We start from the raw sequence: 20,580 nt of genomic DNA on the forward strand, positions 1-20,580 counted from the left end.
TCTTCCCTTTTGTGGGGGAGTCCAGAATATGAGGTAATAAAATTTAAGAAAGCCAATTCAAAGTGAATCTAGAAAAAATTGTTCACACAAAGGATTGGAAGAATGTAAAATCCGCCATCTCCAATGTGATTGAGATGATCAAAAGAGAAGTATGGGGATATGGAAAAAGGGCAGAGAATTGAGATTGAAGGGATAAAAAGCTGCCATTACTAACAAAATTGAGCCTGAACTAATCGTAATTTTCCATTTCCTTTTTGTTTTTAACAAACTCTTTGTTTCATAAGAAAGACTCGCATTTATAGTGTTTTTCACAACCTCAGGATGTGGTTGTGGAGGGAAAACAATTACATTGAATCAGTAGAAAAGAACTCTTATTAATAGCGCATCTTTCAAGATGTCCCAAAGTGCTTTACAGCCCATTAAGTTCTTTCTGAAGTATAGTCACTGCTGTAATGTAGGAAATGCGGCAGCCAATTTGCGCACAGCAAGCTCCCACAAACAGCAATATGATAATGACCAGATAATCTCGTTTAATATGTTTGTTGAGGGATAAATATTGGCCAGGACACCGGGGAGAACTCCCCTCCTACTCTTTGAAATGGTGATATGGGATTTTTTTACGTCCACCCCAAGTGGACAGACGGGGTCTCGGTTTAACATCTCATCTAAAAGATAGCACCTCCAACAGTCCAGCGTTCCCTCACATCTGCACTGGGAGTGTCAGCCTAGATTTTGTTGAACACAATAAGTGGCAAAACAGCAGTGTGTAGCTGGAAAGAACCAGGGCAGATGGCTCATGGAATTAATGCTGGCTGCTGCTGGGAGTACAGAAAGACTGGGAGATGTTTGCACTGGGAGAAACCAGTGGGTTTCCCATAAATTCAATCTTCACTAATCCTGATGCAACAAGACTTGGTTAACCGTGTCTTTAAAGGTTTGGGTATAAGGGAGCTGAATATTTGTAACAGCAGAGGGTTTGAAACCATATAGTCCAGTGTTGTCCAATAGAAACTGCTGACTAGCCACAGCTGTTGCTATGGCAACACCATTTTAGCCACCTGCTCTAATTTTAGTAGAAAACGCCTTACACATAATACAGGTAAATGAACATTTACTTAAACATCCACCACCATTCAGTAACTAAGGAAGTAAAGCACTCAACGATCAAAAACACTCTCACGCTAATTTTCCCCTCTCCATTTTACCAACAAATGCACAAAAAGGTTAAAGTTCATACGCATAGGCCGTGCGAGTACGAGTATTGAGATTACACACCCAACAATGGCGTCTGTTACTCTTTTTATTCACTAATCAGAAATGCAACTGACCACATCGTGATTCCCAATTAGCCACATGTGGCTAATGTATTGGACAACACAGTGATTATTATTAAAATTTAAAAACATTGCTTCAATCGTTTAAAAGAGTGTACTCACAGTGTTGAATTCATATAAAATATTTGTCCTTTTAGTTCGTTGATTAGTAGTGCCTGTGGAAAGATGGGGAGAAAATGAAATATTAATGTTTATCCAAACCTATACTGTTTTGATGGATGAAGATACTTTGATTAAGGTTTTAAACCTTTGTATGTCTTATTACTCTTTCCAAATTAATAGTGAGTGGACACCATTGTCTGTTTTTACTTTCCCTAATTAAAACCCAAGGATCATGGGGTTATATTACCTGTAATCCCTAAGTGGTACATCACAGGCAGTATGTGACCAATGGTTTTCATTCAATAGCAAATGTAATAGAAGCATGAGGAGATATTATTTTCTATCTCCAATCCCAACCTCACTTTATGCCTCTGCCCCCCTGATCCCATCAATGTGCTTCTGAGTTTTCACCAACAACTTGGCCTCCATTTGCATTTCCAATACTTTTGTGGGTCTCCGGCCGTGGCCCAGAATCCACCCCTCCTGATCGCTGAGTGGGCTTCAGAAAACCCCCTTTCCCCCTCTGAACAAGCATCCCTTGTTTTGACCTTGATTTCAAGGTGATCTGCTCACAGGGCTTTTGCCAACTCACTCACAATACTTCTACAGAAATGTTTGGCCTCTGCTTGGTGCTTTCCCAAAGTGGCACAGCTCAGATTGGTAACTTGCTGGGGAGGATCAGGGCAGCAGTGTCATCTTACCAGCCAACAATGGGGTTCCAGCAAACAGTGCCACCACCCACTGTAATGTTTTTATAAAGTCTTGATCCAGGAACGCACAGTCACCTTATTTTTTTTTAACTTTTTAGAATAGTTTTTTAAAAAGTTTCTTACGTTTAACCCATAACGGAATATACTGATCCACTTCAGCCATGAAAGCCACTCCAACATTCCATTTAAGTTCACCAGAAAACCTCCAAAAACCTACAAACACAAGTGGATTGTTGTTTAGTGCTGCTGAAAACGTAACCATTGGAAGGTTTCGGAAAATGGATCAATAACAGGTTCTTACCATCATGAAGACAAATGGGATGGCGATCATGGCATTGGCTATCGCAAAGGTGCTGGAACTAGCGCTCACGAGGAATGCCAAACTCACTGCCGCCAAACTGGTGAGGCTGAGAGTCAAGCAGAAAAGGAAAAAAGACGCAGCGTCTGATTTCAGCCCTGCAGTCAAAACATTACACTTCGGGGTTGAAAATCCATTGTGCCATGTTAGTAATGAACTATTTTAATAAATATTTCAAATAGGAGAGCTAATAGTTTTGTTAAAACAGCAATCGAAGGAATTATAGAGAAGTGTTTGCTATCAGTATTACAGGCTGATTTCAGTGAAGTTAGATAATAGGGGTTGGTTGATTATAGTAATTGACTAGAGGGCTTACAACAACTGGAACATGAAGATCCAGAAAGTTATCAGTTGCCACTACAATTCTCAATCATTCCCAACACACTGTTAAAAACACCATCCCAGAATTTGAAATTAACACTAGTCAAGCTTGGCCGAGACAATCTCAATGAGCAAAAGACCAGTGACAGTGTAAACGTGCCAGATTACATTAGTGAACCCCTGCACGCTCTTTATATTATGATAGTACCCATCATGGTAGTGTGAAAAGTATAATTTAACATGTACAGTAAATATCAGTCCTGCCAACCTCCAGTGTGCAAAAGTCATGAAACAATCATTAAAAAGTCATAAGTTTTGGGGAAAAATTGAGAGATTGTTGAGTTGTAAAGCAATAAGAGTCACACCTGTGTCCTAAGCACCTTTTTCTAAGCTTTTATGAGTGACCAATATAATTTGTGTTTTAAAGCCTAATATTTTTATGCAATGTGTTGTGTGTCTGGTGGTCAGTGAGGCACAGAGGAGGGAGGGAAAGGTTACAGAGGCTGCAAAGTAGAGAGAGAGACAGACAGACAGAGAGACTAGATTACTAAGGAAACATAAGGAGAAACAGAACAGGACAGAACGGCAAAGATGGCAAAGCAGAATGAGAGAGAACTAAAAATTGTAAGAGGAGTGAGACGGAATGAGAAATAGCAAAGGAGATGGAGATAACTGCAGAGAGGGTAAAGGAGAGTGAGAGAAGGACAGAAGTGTGTAAGATGGTAGGAAGGATACCAGAATGTGGTAGTTGAGCTAGAGGAAAATTAACTGGGGAGAAGGGGGAGGGATGATTTTTCCCAAAGTTGGATAACGAGGAGAAGCAAAATTAAAAATACAGTGGGTGAAATTAGTTTTAAACGGTAGTGCAAAACGGGTCTTAGTGGATTGGCAGCCCTGTTTACAGTCCGGCCAATCTTCTGATCCATTGAAGCCCATTTTGCACGACAATCCGAGACCAATTTCACCTCCATAAAATCTGAAACCAGAAGCAGCAAATCTAATAAAAAAAATGTACAACAACAGCTCCATATGTGTGCACTACGTGGAAAGAGAATGCAAATAGAGCATGCCCAAATGTTTCATACTTCAAATTCATGCAACTTTGAGGAATTATTCCAAGTGTGTGAGTGGTTAACGGTCAAAGTTATAATTTTTATGATTAATATCAGGTGACATGGCAGCAATAACATTTGCCCATTAACTTAGAAGCTATGATTCATCTCACCAATAATTACTCCATTGAGACAGTGGAGCAGAGGAGAGGGTAGAGAACTGGGAAAGATTCAAGCCAATTAGCTCCAAGACTGGACTGGAATTAGTGACAGTTTGGCACTGAGTATGTAAAAGGTCATCAGATTAACCAAAACTACCAAAAACACACTATCTGGTCATTCATTAATTTTCTGTTTGTGGGATCCTGTGTGCAAAATGGCCACCATGTTTGTTTACATAATATTATTGACTGCACTTCAGAAGCAATTAATTGGTTGTAAAATGCTTTAAGATATCTTAACAGATGATAAGGTGCTATATAAATGCTTTCTTCAACCTCTGTGTTAGAGCTTGGTCTGTCAGAAACATTCCAGTAAGAGCCTTATCCAATCTCAGGCCCTTGATTGGAAGACTCCATTATATTTATCCCCAAATATCCATTATTGAACAAATAGGACATCAAAATATTCTTCCATTATTATCTATAATTGAACAAGTATCAGTTATTATATACCAATAATGGTAAGGAATCAGACTAATTGGTTTCATACTTTTCCTTTGTGTTTTGAAGCTTGCATGCCTACAGGTAAAGTCTGGTTATATTGGAGCACTGTTGTGCAGTTATTAATTATAACTTATTTTGATGATGAGAAGTGTTCAAATTGCTTTGTGTGAAAGGGACTAAGACACTCACCCATCATAAAGTAGGATATAGCCGAAAGAGTAAGGACTGGCACGATGCGATTGGGTATCAGGTCAGCCAAGACCTTGGATAGAAAGTATGCTGAAGTGCGGTAATAACCGCTCGCCTTTTCATGTCTGGTAAAAGAATTAGAATTAAAATCTCCGCCATCACCAATGCCTCAGATTGCGAGGAATAACAAGGTGGGATGTGAATGTCAAAACAGTTAATAGGTTTTCAAATCAGGTTCCCATGGACCCGAGAGGGTCCTCCGATCTGTCATCAGGTGTCCATATTGGTTAACTCAGCAGCACGTTATTTTTGCATTGCTATCTAATAATAAAAAAATCTCCAGTGATTTCACTGCTTTCCTTTGGATACTCAGCACAGGGGCAATTTTAACCCAACCCGCCCAACAGGAAACTGACTTCAATGGCAAGTAAAATCAGGCAGGGTGTAAAAATGGAATGGCCCATCAGATCCTGTCGGGTGAGTTGGGTTAAAATTGCCCCCAGTGAAAAGGACCACTGGGATAAAGTCACCTCTATTCAGAAATATTTCCAATATTATCAGCAAAATATCGGTTAAAAAATGTTAAAAACAGTCACCATGGAATGTTTTTTATGCTGAATTTCTAAGGAGTGCTAGTCTCAGTGATGGTCCTGTAATCACCACACACCGGTCACTGGGGAGCAACATGTTACTTGCTTGCAGTGCTAGTTGGTATCATGAATCAGTTCATCTGGGCCATTCAGGAGTGATGTGAGGAACCACTTCTTCACACAAAGGGGAGTGGAAATCTGGAACTCTCTCCCCCAAAAAGCTGTTGAGGCCTAGCGTCAATTGAAAATTTCAAAACTGAGATCGATAGATTTTTGTTCGGGAAGGGTATTAAGGGATATGGAACCAAGGTAGGTAGACGGAGTAAAGATACAGATCAGCGATGATCTAATTGAATGACGGAAAAGGCTCAAGGAGCTGAATGGCCTCTTCCTGATCCTACCTGCAAGCCATGCTTTTGGGGTCAGTTTGGTTTCGGCATTGGTTTGATTTTTTTTAAAGTGCAAAAAGGATCATGTTCCCTGCCGAGCAGGAAGAGAGCGTGACTCCCTCATTTTGATTAATTTGTACCAATCTGCCATTAAAAAGAGTTCTTTGTTCACTAAATGCTCATAAACAGTTTACTTATCTGCGTACATGAAGAGAGCTTTCTCTTGGAGAAAGATTTCCACAGCGGAAAGGTTGCCAAAAACCTGATTGATTATCAAGAAGAAGAATGCACCTATCCTGAAATCATAAATAAACACTTGAGATTTAATAGTAAAATAAATGTTCGATAGAAATCATACTGGAAGTGAGGACTCCTGGTCTCAATCTCACAGACTATTACAACACGCAGTTTTACATCTGTAGCTTCTGGGCTTGGTTGGGTTTGTGTCAGGGGAGTTTGCAAGTGGAGGCAAAAGGAGGGAAAGGTTTGTTAGGTGAGTCACAGGTGTGATCAGCAGAACCTTTGGAGTAGGCCATCTCCCCGCCCCTCAATGGTATTGCTTTGACTTGCAATTCACCACCTGCTGAGTTCCTGATCTCTACCTTATCAGGAGGAGACTCTGAGAAGCGAGCACCCAGTTCCCCAAAGTCAAGGGGGAAAACAAAATAGTGAATCACACATCTCCAAATGGGCGTTTAGGGGGAGTCACCAACTGATGCCTGGGGATAGTTTATCTGCTCAATCTATTGAGTTAGGTTTAGGTGTATAGAGTATGGAGTCCTAATAAAGGTAAATAGGGAAATAAAATACTTAAAATATAACCTGAGATTGATCAGAAATGCCGTAGTTTATAGTATTGAAAGAAATGGAGTAGTGTGTGGATTCAGCTGTTCTTGTATTTCTCCTACCTGTTCTGCAAAGCCTCTGGCATCGTGTATGGTATTTGATAATATATAAGTCCATTCAATATACCAAAGAATACCATCATGAACACTTGAGCCAATGAGGTCTGTGGGTTTCTCCGGAAGTTCTTAATGGTGCGACCGCACACTATGTACAGCTGAAAGTACAAGAAGGGATGATGAATGTTTCGGGAAAAGCTCAGTAAAGAAATGCACTGTGGAAACAATGACCCAGCGTGTCACAACTTGCTGCTTTTGCATTTAATATTCTCCTGTGTTCAGTACATTGGTCACTCCCATAAGTGGACCTCTCATCCCCTACAATCTGGAGTGCACTTTTTTTTGCATAGTATCCAGTTAAATGATAGCATAACCCATAGATTGTAACAGAGAATCCTTACTCCATATACCGGCTTTACAGAAGGTGGACTGAAAAGCATTCCATCAAGATCAACAACTGGTTTATTTTACATGAAATATATGAATGAACAGTGACAGCAATTGATTTCCTGCGCTCTTTGGTTATGACAAACAATAAAAACACAACTTACTAAGTCCTTGAATGTTGACTCACCTCCCCACCGGCCTAGTCTATTAAAACATAATCGACAGCTCCGTGCTGCTGTCGTGAGAACACAGCTCACCCTCTATGTCTGAGAAAGATAGAGAGTGAGTGACAGAGACATCTAGTTGCTCCTACCAGTCAATGTGTGAGCAGGAAGCTCCCAGGTCTCAGTCTTAGCGAAGCACTTGGCTGAACAAATGAAATGGAACAGAACAGCACCTGTTCAGATGTCACAAATCTTCTCTCAGTGGCATGAAATGTATGAGATTGTACATAACAATTCTCTCATTAAATAGCTGATTCATACTTCAAAGAAAGAAAACAAGAACTTCCATTCTGTAGCACCTTTCATGACCTCGGGCCATCCCAAAGCGCTTTACAGCCAATGAAGTACTTTTGAAATGTAGTCACTTGTATTAGTCATTATTGGTGACTCTAATTTCAGACTGCTGGCTTATGACAGAGATGAAATGCTGTGTGCCACCTTGGAAATTAATCACCTATAGGCTGAATCTAACATCACATAAACATTGTAACTTAAAATATTCAGCTCAAGCAACATAGGTAAAATTAAATTCATCACAATATTACCTGTTGCATTTAATATTACATCTAACATGAAAAAACACAAGACAATTGTATGTACCTGATACCAGAAAGGAGTGGCATAGGAAGATTTTGTTTTGATTGAAAACGTTGGGACATCTGGTACAGGCAAGGTCTTCAGTTCATTGTTGATTTGGTAATAGTACGTGGACTGTTGAAAATGATGGGCCAGGAGGCTCTTTTCATCACTGGAATCCATGGTCATGTGCGAAGTGATCACGAGTGCTTTAATAAAGAAAAAACAAGTTTCCATATTCATAGACTACACTGACTGACCTCCAGAGGCATTGCTCACATTAAATCAACAACAACTTGTACCTATCTACTGCCTTTAATGTAGAAAAACACCCCAAGGCGCATCACAGACAACGATGGCGATATTCAGAGGGATGACCGGAAGCTTGATCAAAGAGATGGGTTTTAAGGAGGGTCTGAGAGGAAGAAAGGCAGGTGGAGAGGTGGAGGGGTTTAGGCAGGGAATTCCAGAGGGTGGGGCCAAGACAACTGAAGGCACTGTCACTAATAATGGGGTGAAGGGGGGGGGGGTTGGGGGAGTGGGGTCGGGGTTGGGGGAGTGCACAAGAGGCTGGAGTATGAGAGTTCGGGAGGGGGGTGGGTGGGTGGATTGTGGGGCTGGAGGAGGTTACAGAGATAGGGAAGGGTGAGGTCATGAACTGATCTGAACACAAGGATGAGAATTTTAAATTGGAGACGTTGGTGGACCGGGAGCCAGTGTAGGTCAGCGGGAACAGGGGTGATGGGTGAATGGGACTTGGTGTGGGATAGGAAATGGGCAGCAGAGTTTTCTGAGGAGGGGGGTGATGATGGCAGTTTTAAAAGGGAGAGGACAGTGCTTGAGGAGAGGGAACCGTTTACAACGCCAGCTAACATAAACAGGAAGGGAGGTTTGGGTGGTCACCATCTTAATAGGAATGGTGTTAAGGGAGCAGGAGGTGGATCTCAAGGACAAGATGAGCTCAGAGAAGATATAAGGGGAGATGGGAGTGAAACTAGAGAACGATGCGAGTTCAGGGCGAAGGTACAGGGAACCTGGGGGTGGTAGTGAGCATGAAAGGGGAAAGCAGCAGAGGCAGCTGAGCGAATGGTCTCAATCTTAGTGACAAAGAAGTTTGTGGGCTCCATGCAGTTTATTGGCGGCGAGGGTGGATGGCGGAGGAGAGAGGGATTTAAGGAGAGGGTTGGTGATAAATAAAAAAAGCCGAGGTTTTGTTTGCTCTCCAGGAGCAGTTTTGGCAAAGGATCATGGTCAATGTGGTCCAGCCAGATCTGTTGACGGTGGCTAAACCAGTTATGTACCAGATACCCCTAGGTCTGTGCCTTTTGAGCTTGAAGGAGTGAGGTTGGGGCCATCCCAGGGGGATGCGATGGAGGAAAGGTTTTCTAGGGACAAGGGAATCTAAGGGTGTGAGAGAGGTTCAGCAAATTGACAGTTGCAGAAATATCATGGCGAATGGAAGGTCAAAGGCCTTGTGAATGACTTAAGTTTTCGCCTGCACTAAATTTATTCGGAAGCCATTCCAGGCACCAGTCACTCTATGTATGACAAAATGCTTCCAGACAACTGTCCGGAACTTGTCTTTTTACCTGTTTGTACTTCTGCCTCTTTCCTGCAGTGTAGTTTAACTTGAAATAGTAACTCAGGGTTAACCTTTTCTGTTGAGGGTGAGTATAAATTAGATCATTCTCCCCTCTCTCATTGTTATTTTTCTTCTCTCTGTCTTCGTTCCATACATTATTGTTAAATTAGATGCTGCGTTAGATACATGCAACTGAAAGATAATCGCCAATAAATTATGGTCATCAATAATACCTGGATTGGACTTTTCATGGCAAGATGGAACTGCTCCATTAATGACATCCAAGAAGAAATCTGAGGGGTTGTTGTAAGGCTCACATTCGTACCCTACAATTGAACAATTTACAATCATTAATACTATCAGGAGTACGGATATTTGCATAAAGCACTTGTCTGTTAACAAATTGGCTGAGTCTCAATGGTAGTTCTGCAATGTGAAGGTTTGTTCAATAAATCGGTGAATTTCAAAATTGCCTGGGTATCCCTTCTTTAATTGAGTATCCAAAACTATGCTGCCTTACTAAGGTCTTGTACAAATTCAACATTGCTTTTGTGTTCTACACCTCCTATTCTTTCCGTTTCATGAAATCTTCTTTTCAGCTCCTAACACTGAAAACCAACCCTCGAGTGATCTTAACAGTTATGACCAAGTTCCATCCAGTGCAAAGACCTGTGAGAGAGGTTTGCAGAATCTGGTATAGATGGGAATTGGCTGACAACACCAATTTTGACTTTAGGGATTGATTGTGGAAAAGTGTTACATGCTTGGCCCTCAATTAGATGGTAATATCTATTCAACATCATCCCATGTGTACCTCATGAGAATCAAGAAAATTGGGATTACAGTCGTATCGACCGCTAGTGATTTTACAGGTGTAAGGCTCAAATCCTCCTTATGAGAAACGATTTGTACTTTGTGTTGGTCGTCCATTGGTTCTAACTCAGAATTTGATAATCGGCAGGGCTATACTTGACCACTTTCAATAGCTGATTAATCAATTACTGCCCCTCTCCCCTCTCCCCTCATTCTCTCCCCTCTCCCCCTCCCCTCATTCTCTCCCGTCATTCTCTCCCCTCATTTCGTGAAATTCATTTAGTATCACAGATTCACCTAATCCCCTGAGTGAAACTGCTCAGGTCTGATCTGTAAATGACCGGTTAGCACTGGGGAATTGGTTATTATAATCGGTGGGTTGCACTGATCATTTGGACTTCTGGGCAAATTAGTCACTAGGATTAATTTTACTCCATATTCCAAGATTCATGAATGAATTAAAACCAGTCAAGAAAAGATCTGGAGTAGACTGGATCCAGTCTGGCCAATGCACAACCACTGCTCATTCTTCATTTACATGGCTCATGTTTGGCAGATCATGCCCTTGTGCTCTGACAACCCTGAAAAGAGAAAATGGTCATAATGATGCTGCACAGAAATGTCTTGAACTGGGTGTCGGCTGCCACTAATTCACCATTCATGCTACGAAGGGGTAAATGTAGGAAAATAGGGAAAAATACACTATTGGATCAACATGGATAGGAAGTTTTATATTCTGAAAGTCTCACTCTGGGAGCGCTTCAAGCAACAACTTGTTACAAAAGGCATTAAATGTAACTTCCTTACCGAGGCCTTTAAAGTAGTCGATGGTTTCTCCACCTGGGCCTTGATATATGACCTCTCCTTTGCTCATTAATGTAATATAATCAAACAATCTATAGATTGAATACCGAGGCTGGTGGATTGAGAATATTATGGTCCTCCCATTTCTGGACAATCTAAAATTACAAAATCAGTTTCTATTCATCTCAGCCATATAACAGTTTGGTTGATTTGGAAGACAAGAACATTGAATAGTGAGTGAATCACGACAGTGGGAGCTAATCATCGACACTTGTCACCTACATGTCTTAATGAGCATCGTTGCATTTTTGATGTAACGATAAAGACCAGGTAGTCAAAAGGAAAGAACAATATCAATAGATCCCATCATTTATATGCACATGGAATATGGGCTGGTTGAAACGTAATTGGAGACATCTTGAGGTGCTGACCATTGCTTGTGCCAATCAGGGACAATGAGGCAATATTATTTTGTTATACATTTTATTATATATTATACATACTCACAGTACTCTCCCTCCTCATTTCCATTAAGAAACATAGACAGTATTATGTCAGGGGCAGTTGGGCACAATAGTGAAGGTTTGGTTAGTGAAACACATTGGATGTTATAATATAGTATTACTGGGATCCAGGATATAGGATAGGTATCAGATAAGCCCGCTGATGTGGACTCATTCTGTATAAAGTCCTCCAAAATCCATCCAACAGCCTATACTGTGATGAAGAGGCCGACTTATGTTCGTGACATCACCGTGAAGTGGTTCGGGCAAATGTTAAGAGACGGACTTAGTCTAATCGAGATTGTCACGTTTTACTTTGGTTGGTGCACTCAACGTGACAATAACAGGAATCCAGCTTTATTCTATTTTAAAGTGGCTCCAGTTTAAGAACCCACTGAAAAGCTGGATCACAAAACAAAGAGTGAATAGAATTTGTTGAAGAGGTTTGAAAGTCTCACTTTGACAAATCCTTGCAAACTAAAACAAACAGCAATAAATATGTTTAAACTTTTGGTCACTTGACACGCTATACAAAAGAGGGATGGAATTAATTATGGAATGATAATGCAAGAGAAATGTGAGTTTTGATTGGTTTGTACTATTTTAGGAAATGACGACTTACATGTGAAGCAGGTGCATGATGGAACTTGCTGTGTTTGAATCAAGTCCAGTGGTGGGTTCGTCTAAGAAGAGGAGGGAGGGCGATGTGATTAATTCCATTCCAATACTGCAACGTTTCCGTTCTCCACCAGAAACCCCACGACTGAGTTCTGTGCCAATCTGTCATTACAAGAATAGATTGTTAGCTCAGAATAAATAATACAAATGCACAGGGCCAGCTTCCACGCGCACTGACGACACTCAGCTCTATCTTTCCACCTCTTCCCCTGTTACCAATATCTCCACCTGTACATTAGGACCTGGATGAACCAAAAATGTCCTCCAGCTTAATGTTGGCGAAAGTGAAGCCAAACATTTCACTCCCGCTATCACTTGCAGCCTTGATTCCATCTTTCCCTTTGTCTGTCACCTCAGGCTAAACATAAAGGTGAATAGCCTTAGTGCAGAGCTCAACTTTGGGCAAACTTTACTCCCCACATCCAATCCAACACCAAGACCATCTCCCTTCACCTGCCTCCACCCTACACCTTCGTTCCGCTCTGCAATTCTAATCCACACTCTCTTATCTTACAACTTTCCAATGCTCTCCTTACAGACCCAACCACTTCCCCATCCAACTCGACCCTTGAACTATGTAATATAAACATATGAGAAATATGGTTCATAAAGGGTGAAATAAAATAAGACAGAGAATAGTAAATAGCATTCGAATATATACTTCAAAGTGTAACACCTCGGTAAAACAGGGTGTCTTATTACATAAATTGTATCAGAACAGTACACTGATTTAACACAAAGCATGTTATATAACACAGAGACATGTTAGAACTCTGTGAAATACAGGGTATTATTATATAATATAATATGAGTGTTATGCTTCTGTAAAATAGACCACATTTATTATATGTTATATAAAGAATGTGGTCATCTGTCACACAGTCACAAGCAGAGGGAGCATCACCCTGGGCTAACCACAGTGACTGGCCTCACATCAATGCATTGGTAGAAGCCTGGGAGTGGGTTATAGAATTGAAACAAAAAGGCATCTGTCCGTCAACAAAAAGTAAATGATTCTGGATTTCGATGCCAGTCAACAGAAAACGAGGAGCGTAGAGGGGCAGAATCCAGATTTCCAAAACCAGTAGCTTATTCCAGAAGTACCCAGAGAGTGGTGAGAATGTGGAACTTGCTAACACAAGGAGTGGTTGAGGCAGATAGCATAGATGTATTTAAGGGAAAGCTAGATAAACACGAGAAGAAAGGAATAGAAGGATATGCTGATAGGGTGAGATGCTCATCACATTGCAGGAAGGGAGTGTTTTGCTTCTTACGAAATTCCTGCACGTTTATATTATTAACGCGCTGCCTGAAAGGGCGGTGGAAGCAGATTCAATAGTAACTTTTAAAAGGGAATTGGATAAGTAATTGAAGGGAGAGTATTTGCAGGGCTATGGGGAAAGAGCAGGGGAATGGGACTAATTGGATACTTCTTTCAAAGAGCCGGCACGGGCACGATGGGCCGAATGGCCTCCTCCTGTGCTGTATCTACTATGAAGTAAGGTGGGAGGAGACGCGTGTGGAGCATAAACACCGACATAGACCAATTGTGCTGAATGGCCTGTTTCTGTGCTGTGCATTCTATGGAATTCAATGTAAATGTACCTTGGTGTTGGCGCACTCCTGTAATCCAAGTTCATCGATGACTCTGTTCACCTTCTGTTGCTTCTCCTCAGAAGTATATATTTTTTTGGATAGCCGAAGATTAGCAGAAAACTCCAGATTTTCCCTCACAGTTAATGTTTCCATCAGAATATCATCCTGTTATTAAAGAAAGTTGTCATTTATTTGCTGTTTAAAAGTTGTACACATCGTACATTTTAAAATCAAAATATCCTTTCAATTCACAAGAAAGTCACAGATGAGCAAGGCCATTCTCGACTCTTCCATCCAGACTGAACCCTACATTCCCCCAAGTAGTTCTTAAATAATTCCAGGGCTTTGCCTCCTCTACCCTACACGTATCCATTCCATGTATCGATTACTCTGCGTGAAGACAAACTTCCTGATGTCAGTCCTAAATTTGTCCTTCGCTAGTTTGAACCTGAGTGAATTCAGAATGGCTTAGACGCTTAAATTATGAGGACATGTTGCATAATCTTGGGTATGGGAGATTGAGGGGTGATCTGATGGAGGCGTTTAAAATGTTAAAAGGATTCAATAGGGTTGATAGAGAGAAACTATTTCCTCTGGTGGGGAAATCAAGAACAAGGGGACATAATCTTAATATTAGAGCCAGGCCGTTCAGGAGTGAAATCAGGAAGCACTTTTTCACACAAAGGGTAGTAGAAATTCGGAACTCTCCCCCCCAAAAGGCTGTGGACTCTGGGGGACAATTGGAGCTTTCAAGACTGAGATCAATAGATTTCTGTTGGGTAAGGGAATCAAGGCATATGGAACCAAGGTGGGTAAAAGGAGTTAAGATACAGATCAGCCATGATCTAAATGAATGGTAGAGCAGGCCCAAGGGGCTGAATGGTTTCTTCCATTTACGATGTTCCTATGAACCCCCTTGTCCAACATTGGACAACATTGGCTGAAGTTATCGGTGTCAACCGAGCTCAGTGGTTGCATTCTTACCTCTGAGCCAGGAGGTTGTGTGTTCAAGTCCCACTCCTGGACTATAGCACATAATCGAGGCTGACACTTCAATGTAGGACTAAGGGAGAGTTCCATTGTTGGAGCTGCTCTCTTTAGGGTGGGATGCGAAATCAAGGCCCAGGATGCTAAAGGCCCATAACATAATTTGAAGATGAGCAGGGGAGTTCTCCTCGTGTCCTGGCCAACATTCACCTTTCAACCAACCAGCAAAACCAATTAGTTAATTTGATTAACTCATTGATGTCAGTGCTATTTGTGGGACCTCGCTGTGTGAAGATTGGTCGTCACATTTGTCGATATAACAGTGAGTGCACTTCAAAAGTAATTCATTGGCTGTGAAACATTTTGGGACATTGTTAATGATGTGAAAGGTACTATATAAATGCAGGTAATTTCTTTCTTATAGGTAAGGATGAGTTTTTGAACCTGAGTAGTTGAATTAAAAAAAAGTTTATTCCACAGTAATTACCATGACAAGTAGAATTTAAAGATCTAAATAAAAGTTCTTTGCTTTAAAGCAAAACGTTTCATGTGTCTTGTGTTTTGTTCTGGGTTTCAATTCAAAATTTACTGACATCCTCTTACTATTTTGCTTCTAATTCTTCCTCAGATTGTTTGTCTTTAATGAGGAAGTGTTTATCTTTCATCGTTCCGTCCTCTTACACTTCCTGTCGTTTCACTGTCAGCCTCTGCTCTCCTGTTACCTCACTTAAATCTTTAGCAGAGAAATTCCTCTCTTTGCTATTTTAATGGAAGCATTAATCTATTTAAAATAAATGGGTTAATGCTTCTTGTTAAAATAACAGAGAGGGGAATTTGATAGAGAAACACTTTACGATAATATCACAGCATAGTTTCTTTGCTTGTCTCTCTTTTTATGTAATAAGGTTGATTTTACCAGTTGAACCAATCCATCTACTCTCTGATAACGAACTGCCACCCCACTGGCCACTGTTCATACACAGACCACCTGAGCTGGGCCCAGTCCAGAGCTGCTACAGAAACACATCGTCAAATGAGGGGGTATTGCAGTTTAATCACAGTAATAAATGGCGAAAGATATAATAAGCCCCCAGGTGTCAGCTGGAGCCTGCAGCCAGGCCCGAGCTCCTACAGGTCACTGACCATGAGCATCTCAAGAGCCCTTGACTGAGCCACAGCAACCTCCCACCTCCCATGCTACAGCCACTGTGGCGAGCACCTCATAGGTAGCACCTCGAGCAGGTAAGAGAGCACTTCAGACAGGTACTAGAGAGTCACACGGGGGTGATAATTAGCGTTAGGCATCTGTGTTAAAAGTAACAATGCATTTTGAACTCTTTGTGCGTACAGACTGTCCCTGTAGTCACCGGTGGCCCTGAAATATTAGTTGACATGAACCACAATGTTGGTCTTTGGGAAGATGCAGTTCATTTGGGAGTGGACGTACTGGGAGAGTTATTGGGCATGACTGTTAATGCAGAGGAGCAGGAATTGTTTAGCTGAAGCAGTCTTCAGTGAGCTGCTGCCGGAGACCTCTGTCCACAGGTAACTGTTGGACCCTCCTCCCAATTCCTCACCAACATCCTCTGTCATGTTGAAAGTCCTCCTCCAATGGCAACTCCACGTGTTGTCCCAGTTGCAGAGCAAAGTTATGCATCATACAGCAAATCACAATCGTGCGGGACACTCTTTGTGGGCCGTATTGGAGGGGGCCACTAGACTGCTCCAGGCTTCGGATGTTAAAGGCTCTGATAGTCTGCCTGGGCTCGCGTTGACCCATGGATCTGACGGTAGCACAGTTCAGCTGCCCGAACGTAGGAGTCATGAGACAGGTGTGCAGGTCATTGCCCTTGTTCCCAAACTGCCAGCCTCTCACTCACTGTAGGGGCAGGAGGATTGCCGCAATATAAAAGTGTCCTGGGTTCTGAGGTGGGACCTCGGTAACAAGGTGAGCTAGATGGGTTAAAAGGCCATTAGTGTCCACATGAATCAGCCATTGAAAGGAATGTTGGTCGAGGCCAGGACACTGCACCCATTTTAAGAAACAGCTAGACACTATAATGGGAAGATGACAGGGTTATTGTTTTGGAAGGTTCAGATTAAATGGGCTAAAGGGTTTCCTTCATCCAAACTAAGCTTGTGATGATTGCTCATCTCAATATGCAATCCTTGATTTTCAAATTAGGGAAAGTACATTGAACAAGACTGGACCAGATTCCTATTCAAGTGTGGAACTTCTCGTGGTATTTCAACAATGGCAGAAGATTCATCAGTGAAACTGACTGTAGTAACACTAACTCTCAGCTCACACCACACTGGACACTAACTCTCACCTCACACCACTCCGGACACTAACTCTCACCTCACACCACACTGGACAGTAACTCTCACCTCACACCACCCTGGACACTAACTCACATCTCACACCAGTCTGGACAGTAACTCTCACCTCACACCACTCCGGACACTAACTCTCACCTCACACCACTCCGGACACTAACTCTCACCTCACACCACTCCGGACACTAACTCTCACCTCACACCACTCCGGACACTAACTCTCACCTCACACCACTCCGGACACTAACTCTCACCTCACACCACTCCGGACACTAACTCTCACCTCACACCACACTGGACAGTAACTCTCACCTAACACCACTCCGGACAGTAACTCTCACCTAACACCACTCCGGACACTAACTCTCACCTCACACCACACTGGACACTAACTCTCACCTCACACCACTCTGGACAGTAACTCTCACCTCACACCACTCTGGACAGTAACTCTCACCTCACACCACTCTGGACAGTAACTCTCACCTCACACCACTCTGGACAGTAACTCTCACCTCACACCACACTGGACAGTAACTCACATCTCACACCACACTGGACAGTAACTCACATCTCACACCAGTCTGGACATTAACTCTCACCTCACACCACACTGGACACTAACTCTCACCTCACACCACACTGGACAGTAACTCTCACCTCACACCACACTGGACAGTAACTCTCACCTCACACCACACTGGACAGTAACTCTTACCTCACACCACACTGGACATTAACTCTCACCTCACACCACTCTGGACAGTAACTCTCACCTCACACCACTCTGGACAGTAACTCTCACCTCACACCACACTGGACATTAACTCTCACCTCACACCACACTGGACAGTAACTCTCACCTCACACCACTCTGGACAGTAACTCTCACCTCACACCACACTGGACATTAACTCTCACCTCACACCACACTGGACACTAACTCTCACCTCACACCACACTGGACACTAACTCTCACCTCACACCACACTGGACACTAACTCTCACCTCACACCACACTGGACACTAACTCTCACCTCACACCACACTGGACATTAACTCTCACCTCACACCACTCTGGACAGTAACTCTCACCTCACACCACTCTGGACAGTAACTCTCACCTCACACCACACTGGACAGTAACTCTCACCTCACACCACACTGGACAGTAACTCTCACCTCACACCACTCTGGACAGTAACTCTCACCTCACACCACTCTGGACAGTAACTCTCACCTCACACCACACTGGACATTAACTCTCACCTCACACCACACTGGACAGTAACTCTCACCTCACACCACTCTGGACAGTAACTCTCACCTCACACCACACTGGACATTAACTCTCACCTCACACCACACTGGACACTAACTCTCACCTCACACCACACTGGACACTAACTCTCACCTCACACCACACTGGACAGTAACTCTCACCTCACACCACACTGGACACTAACTCTTACCTCACACCACACTGGACATTAACTCTCACCTCACACCACACTGGACATTAACTCTCACCTCACACCACTCTGGACAGTAACTCTCACCTCACACCACTCTGGACACTAACTCTCACCTCACACCACACTGGACACTAACTCTCACCTCACACCACACTGGACACTAACTCTCACCTCACACCACACTGGACAGTAACTCTCACCTCACACCACACTGGACAGTAACTCTCACCTCACACCACACTGGACACTAACTCTTACCTCACACCACACTGGACATTAACTCTCACCTCACACCACTCTGGACAGTAACTCTCACCTCACACCACTCTGGACAGTAACTCTCACCTCACACCACACTGGACAGTAACTCTCACCTCACACCACACTGGACATTAACTCTCACCTCACACCAGTCTGGACACTAACTCTCACCTCACACCACACTGGACAGTAACTCTCACCTCACACCACACTGGACACTAACTCTCACCTCACACCACACTGGACACTAACTCTCACCTCACACCACTCTGGACACTAACTCTCACCTCACACCACACTGGACAGTAACTCTCACCTCACACCACTCTGGACAGTAACTCTCACTTCACACCACTCTGGACATTAACTCTCACCTCACACCACACTGGACACTAACTCTCACCTCACACCACTCTGGACACTAACTCTCACCTCACACCACACTGGACAGTAACTCTCACCTCACACCACTCTGGACAGTAACTCTCACCTCACACCACACTGGACAGTAACTCTCACCTCACACCACACTGGACATTAACTCTCACCTCACACCAGTCTGGACACTAACTCTCACCTCACACCACACTGGACAGTAACTCTCACCTCACACCACACTGGACACTAACTCTCACCTCACACCACACTGGACACTAACTCTCACCTCACACCACTCTGGACATTAACTCTCACCTGCACCACGTAAGCAGATTGTAGATTAAAGTTCGAGTTTATGAGTTGGCCATTCATTAGGACCTGGCCTGATTTGAACCGTTTTGGGTCCTTCCGGCTTGCTATCACATCGAGAAGCCTACAATAATGAGACACAATCTTTAAACAATATCAAGAAGAAATATTCTGGTTGTTATTAGCAATTGTGATACTTAATGGTGGATCTTTTATGACTCACGATGTTTTGCCACTTCCCGTTGGTCCAAGGATTGCGTTCATGCCTGGTTTCATCTTCCCACTGAAAAAGGGATGCACGGTGAACGACTGCAGCTGCGTCCAGCAATTCACAGTCCCCATCCCTTTCTCAGACACTCTCATATCCGAAAGTCAAATCTTTACAACCCCAACTAAAGATAAAGTAAATATCAATTGATGACGTTTGGACCTATTTTCAGTTCCACGGTTATTAACGCACCTCAGATGGTTCACCTGATTCCAGCCAATAGTGCTGCACATTCTTAACAACAGAATTGTAACCTTATTCCAGAGATAAATGAAAACACCCAGTCATTATGCAACTATAAAAGTCACATCTAATGAGGGAGTTGTGTATAATCCACCATGAGGTGATTCTGCTGCGAGAGTTGATTAGAAATGAAACCAGTTTCGAAAGAACGGGAAGACTAGACTCAGGAAGCTTGTCCTGGACCTGATGCAATGGAGACAACAGCCTGGGGCTCAGTGATGTTCAGAACAGGCATCAATCCTCCAAACTCATGCGTAAGGAAGGAATCCAGAGAGCAGATGAGTGGCAGTCAAACATAAAGTGTGTAAATAAATACACTTCCTGAAAGGTCAGGAATTACAGGCCAGTTAGTTTATCGTCTGTGACAGGGAAAATTTTAGAATCTCTAATCAAGGATAAAGTACCACTTATTTAGATAATGAGGAAAAAAGTAAGAAGTCGAGGGCCTGGATTGCTGAAGGGATGATTGTGCCTGATAAACCTCAATTTTTTATAGAAACACAGGAACAGGAGGAGGCCATTCAGCCCCTCGAGCCTGTTCCTC

The 20,580-nt window shown here is 42.7% G+C and overlaps 1 protein-coding gene across 1 annotated transcript in view; it reads right to left on the reverse strand.

The window, feature by feature from the left end:
• abcg2c (ATP-binding cassette, sub-family G (WHITE), member 2c) overlaps positions 1-20,580 on the reverse strand; it is a 28,625-nt gene that overhangs the window by 672 nt on the left and 7,373 nt on the right. Inside the window, exons 3-16 of the mRNA XM_067972324.1 lie at positions 19,749-19,808; positions 19,532-19,649; positions 13,785-13,940; positions 12,124-12,281; positions 11,002-11,153; positions 9,568-9,707; positions 9,101-9,200; positions 7,824-8,008; positions 6,619-6,770; positions 5,917-6,006; positions 4,732-4,856; positions 2,448-2,602; positions 2,270-2,359; positions 1,437-1,489 (exon numbers count right to left, since the gene is read on the reverse strand). Coding sequence (XP_067828425.1) covers positions 1,437-1,489; positions 2,270-2,359; positions 2,448-2,602; positions 4,732-4,856; positions 5,917-6,006; positions 6,619-6,770; positions 7,824-8,008; positions 9,101-9,200; positions 9,568-9,707; positions 11,002-11,153; positions 12,124-12,281; positions 13,785-13,940; positions 19,532-19,649; positions 19,749-19,808 — 1,734 coding nt within the window. The remainder of the gene's footprint in view (positions 1-1,436; positions 1,490-2,269; positions 2,360-2,447; positions 2,603-4,731; positions 4,857-5,916; positions 6,007-6,618; positions 6,771-7,823; positions 8,009-9,100; positions 9,201-9,567; positions 9,708-11,001; positions 11,154-12,123; positions 12,282-13,784; positions 13,941-19,531; positions 19,650-19,748; positions 19,809-20,580) is intronic.

The sequence above is a fragment of the Heptranchias perlo genome, chromosome 36 (genome assembly GCF_035084215.1).
Source record: "Heptranchias perlo isolate sHepPer1 chromosome 36, sHepPer1.hap1, whole genome shotgun sequence".
Taxonomy (NCBI): Eukaryota; Metazoa; Chordata; class Chondrichthyes; order Hexanchiformes; family Hexanchidae; genus Heptranchias; species Heptranchias perlo.